This window comes from Plasmopara halstedii (genome assembly GCF_900000015.1).
Source record: "Plasmopara halstedii genome assembly, contig: Scaffold_658, whole genome shotgun sequence".
Classification (NCBI taxonomy): domain Eukaryota; phylum Oomycota; class Peronosporomycetes; order Peronosporales; family Peronosporaceae; genus Plasmopara; species Plasmopara halstedii.
In genome coordinates, this window is record NW_020187575.1 from 624,344 (window position 1) to 628,673 (window position 4,330).

The 4,330-nt window shown below is 47.2% G+C and overlaps 1 protein-coding gene across 1 annotated transcript; it reads right to left on the reverse strand.

Annotated features, from left to right (window-relative positions):
• Positions 1-1,174: 1,174 nt before the first annotated feature.
• Positions 1,175-1,505, reverse strand: PHALS_13300 (uncharacterized protein; the record flags this gene model as incomplete). The annotated part of the gene is made up of 3 exons (XM_024729034.1): positions 1,175-1,262; positions 1,299-1,356; positions 1,433-1,505. The coding sequence occupies 3 exons, from the start codon at positions 1,503-1,505 to the stop codon at positions 1,175-1,177; spliced, it is 219 nt and encodes a 72-aa protein (XP_024579451.1).
• Between the last annotated feature and the right edge of the window lie 2,825 nt (positions 1,506-4,330).

Below are 4,330 nucleotides of genomic sequence, written 5' to 3' on the forward strand. Positions count from 1 at the left end.
TTGTGGACATCGATTGTGCTCTCAGATGTTTGGTTAGCGCGCAACGTAGGTGTCGCACCATGCGCGTTATAGAGCATGTGAACGCTTCCAGGAGACAATAATCGCTTCCTCGACTTGGGCGACCGATGGAGGAACCAGCTCGTTAAAAATACTATATGATGTATCTTGATGTTCCGAGGGCAGAATTGTGCACATACATGATCAGCCTTATCCAGACTAGATCGTACACATGCAACCACATACAACGAAACAGTCTTGCACCTAGCAATCAAGAGTCTAGGTCGGTTTGTAATGGGCTCTCTAGTCACCTAAACATGAAATCCACCTAGTTTAGACTGAGCAACAACATGTTAGATGGTTGCAATGGATCCGTTTGCATAACCTACACAGAATCACATCTTGTAAAAACTTTTTTTTTAATTCGTAAAGGGCTATAATAATCTGCATACTACATCATATGATGGGAATTCGGGCAACCGGAATGGCGGCGCGGTCTCTTTCGGAATCCGAAAACGGAGACTTTCTACCTGGATGGACGCCGAGCAGGTGTAGCTCCTCTATCGACCATTTGAATCCACGCAAACTCATCCAAGGAATCAACGAGCGTCGTATTGTATGCGGAACACAGCTATCAATCCGCGAGGGTCGGGTAAGGTGCAAGATTTGGAGGCTCTTTGAGCGCGCCAGATCGATGTATAGGACGCAGAATGAAATAATACATTGGCTACTGAGTAGCACAGTGGTATGATTAAAAGTGTTAGGTCTATGACAGTGTGCATGATGCCGCTTAGATAGCTATGTCTGGAAATTTAAACGGATCTGATGCGTGTCGCATCCCCGAATCATAATAGCTCTTCTTGAAATATGCTTTTATAGGTATCTGTCGCAGTAAGAAGAATATCACTGGCTAAGATGGACGGTGAAAATTTCATCGACCAGGCAAAAACACTAAAAACGAACAACTGACCCTGCTATTATGCAGAACTCCCATTTCTGAGGACTCGATACTTATGGTGAGATGGTAGATTTATCCAGCGTGTTGAAAGTTTTCGACTGCCGTAAGCTTTCATCAAACATATTGCTTGTCCCCATGTGACAGCTCAAACTCATGAGGTAATCATCGGATCTCTCCTAGCACGCCGTGATGTCACTACACCTCTTTTTTTAAGGATTCTTATGGTTCTAAAGGAGAGCCGCTCCAGTTCTCGCCGTGTGTGCCATTACCAGTGTCAGTAATAACGAAATATCCGTGACGAATTCCTCTTCAACAACTAACAGGGTCAACTCAGTGGTCTTACCGTTTTGAAATTATATAACATATCTCAGCGTATATCCCCACAATGTCAGCGAAAGCCCCTGCCAAAAAACTGTGAATTCGACAAAAACTATTCACGACTCCACTACTACACCCTTTGACAGCGAATAGACTTACCCATCACATATCTCTGATCCGTACGGTTTTGCTGAATCGGGGATGATGTGACATCGTGACGAGAAAGAATCATTCTCGATGGCACCATAAATAAAATTTTCCATTCTTGGTTTACAGTCGCCTCCTTATTTGAAGTTTTGCTAGGAAGACTGGGACACAAAGTCAACCATACTCATGATCGAGGGATCAAACTTTCGACACCGAAATAGCAACGATAATTTCACATTGACCTATGCTTGTCTCATTTTTTAACTGCCGGTCGCTCTATTGCTGATATCGATCTAGGTTATACCTTGGATTAAATTTGATCGCGAAGTAAGAACAGGGATAATAGGGGGTATATCGCTGTCACAGCTTTCAATTACTAAAGGGATTCAATAGAACCTTCAGCATGTTTCCGTCTAAAAATGATCGAATTTATTTGGTATCCCAAATGCCTTCGCGTGTTGTCCAATGCTACCTTGAGCCGCGCTTTGCACCTGATTACTCAATACTCTTAATTTATCTCGCCTTTTCCGTGATTTGACCTTGACTTTAACTTCAAACACGTCTAGGCTGTGAGTGTAACGGGGGTACATGTGCCCTTGAAGGAAAGGGCGGGTCGCACAAGATTGTGCGACCGTACATAGCTTGTATTACACCGTTAGTGTGATCAGTGGTGTGGCTATACCCTAACAAGAAGCCATCATGTGGTAGGATTGCCAGTAGTAATGCATATTAATTAGTTTTTACTATATTATTAGGTATTGCAATATTAATCAGGTGTTACTACATAAATCTAAAAAACCTAGGGTTTTAGATATTGGCGGTTCTGCCGCAACTAAGACAATTGAATACAATCTCGATTTTGTGCAGATGTGTTCGTTTAGCTTGGTTATGGTTTTTAGTACTTCGAAGTAGTGAATTGTGATTCGCTACACAATACTCCTTTAAGGTCGGTGACCTTAGCTAAGCTTCTTTTAAGCAAAGAGCTACGGCAGCCCCGCTGCACTTAGTGGCACTCGTATTCAATATACACCTGAGTCGTTACGACTGATCTCTGTGGAAATGGAAATATGCTCCTATTTGCCCCAGTACTGGGCCCTGAGGGTGTGGAGCACTTCGTCGCGCAAGGGACTGAGGCCATAAGCGCGCTAGAGGCGTTGTAAATTAAAAAAATACTTTATTGGAGTATTTTCAGCAGAAGCTGTCAGCGTTGACTGCGTCCATGACGCCACCGTCGACGACGGATTTTTCCTCCCGTCCCAGGCCGCTCATGGTGAGCGTTTGGACCTTCGAGGGTAAGGATCGAGAGAATCTACCGACGTAAGATGCTACTGTTGAAGCTGCGTCCCCCTCCTGGAAGGAGCTGAAGCGTCAGCTTCTTCGAGAATTTTCGCTGTCTTATCAGGTATATCGCATGGGATTGCGTTTCGTTGCTGTCCGACAGGGCAAGAAGAAGTTGGTGGACTTTATCCAAGCGTTGCGTACTCTCATTCCGGAATGGCAGCCAATCCCCTTCAGGAGGCGTTCACAGTGATCGTCTTTATGAAAGGCCTCCGCTCTGGCATGGCCAGATAGGAAGTCTTCCGTGTGCATCCGTCTTCGTTTGAAGAGGCGGTGAATGTGGTATTGAATACCATATTCAATTTCAAGTCGACACGACTTGGTTGGAATGCACACTCCAACAGCTAGTCGAGCGGGCCTATGTCAATGGATTTCAACTATGCTGAGGACGAGGGAGCAGAGCTCCGAGCTGCAGGGTAGCACACAAACACACCACGCTGTTTTGTCTGTGTAGACACCCGTCATCTTTGGAACGGTTGCCTCCTGCGCAAGGCGCGGCAAGGTTCTTTGAACCATCACCCCAATTCCTACGAGTCTGGTTCATCGCGGGGAAACGACACCACCCAGTATACGCGGGGCGACCCACTGGGGAAGAACTGAGTTCTATCGAGCCTCAGGGAGGCATAGGTCAACAAGGCTTAGCTTCGAAGAGCCCCGTGCTCTTGAACACGGAACGTGTATGCAAGCCGGGTTTGCACTGTCGCCTAGCGATGGGGACACGTGTCACGATCCCGAAGGTCCCTGTGGACCTCGGAGTCAATTCCTCGACATTAAAAGCGTAGAACGCTGTCTAGTCTTAGACTTGGGTGCAAGGTGTGACCTTATCCTTGGAATGACTTGGTTGGGAAACCATGAGCCATGGATTGGTTGGAGGTCAAAGACCTTGGGCGAAACGCGCACGTCTCTTGGTGGAGCTTTGGCGAGTCATGAACCCAACTCTGCTAGGAGACAAAAGATCTACTGGCGAGAGCACTGGACTGAGATGGACACCGTGCTGGACATTGGAGTGTCCGAGTTGGTAGACACCAACGGGTCCCGAGCGTGGCTCGCGGGCTTAACGTGGAGTGGCATGTAACCCACTGAGCACTGCTCTTGATCCGAAGCTGTCGCTGCATGCCATTGATGGCGGGGTCGGACAGAGTTCGAGGCATCTTGGGCACGGCCCTTCAGATGCACGTGGAGTGGCACGTTATCTACTAGACGAAGATTGCGGGGCTAGCAGCTCTTCGTCGGATGTTGTAGATGACATTGGAGCTCCAAAGAAGCGGACAGTGAGGGTGACACCGGACAACGTGGAATGCGTGTTCACCCTGGTCTCACCGAGACATAGAACTTCTGTACAGAGGCCACAGGAGTGGTACGTGAGAGTAAGTCTCCCCATTCGACACCATGTTTATGTTCGGAAGCCGAACAGCAAGTGACGTATCGTTCATGCTTACAATAAGCTAAACGCTGCCACCATTCCGACACAGACGCCGGCTCCTAGAAAGGATGTTCTTTAGAGCAACATGGTAGGATGTACGAAGTACAGTGCACCCGACTTGGTCGATGGGTATTACCAATTGCTCATGA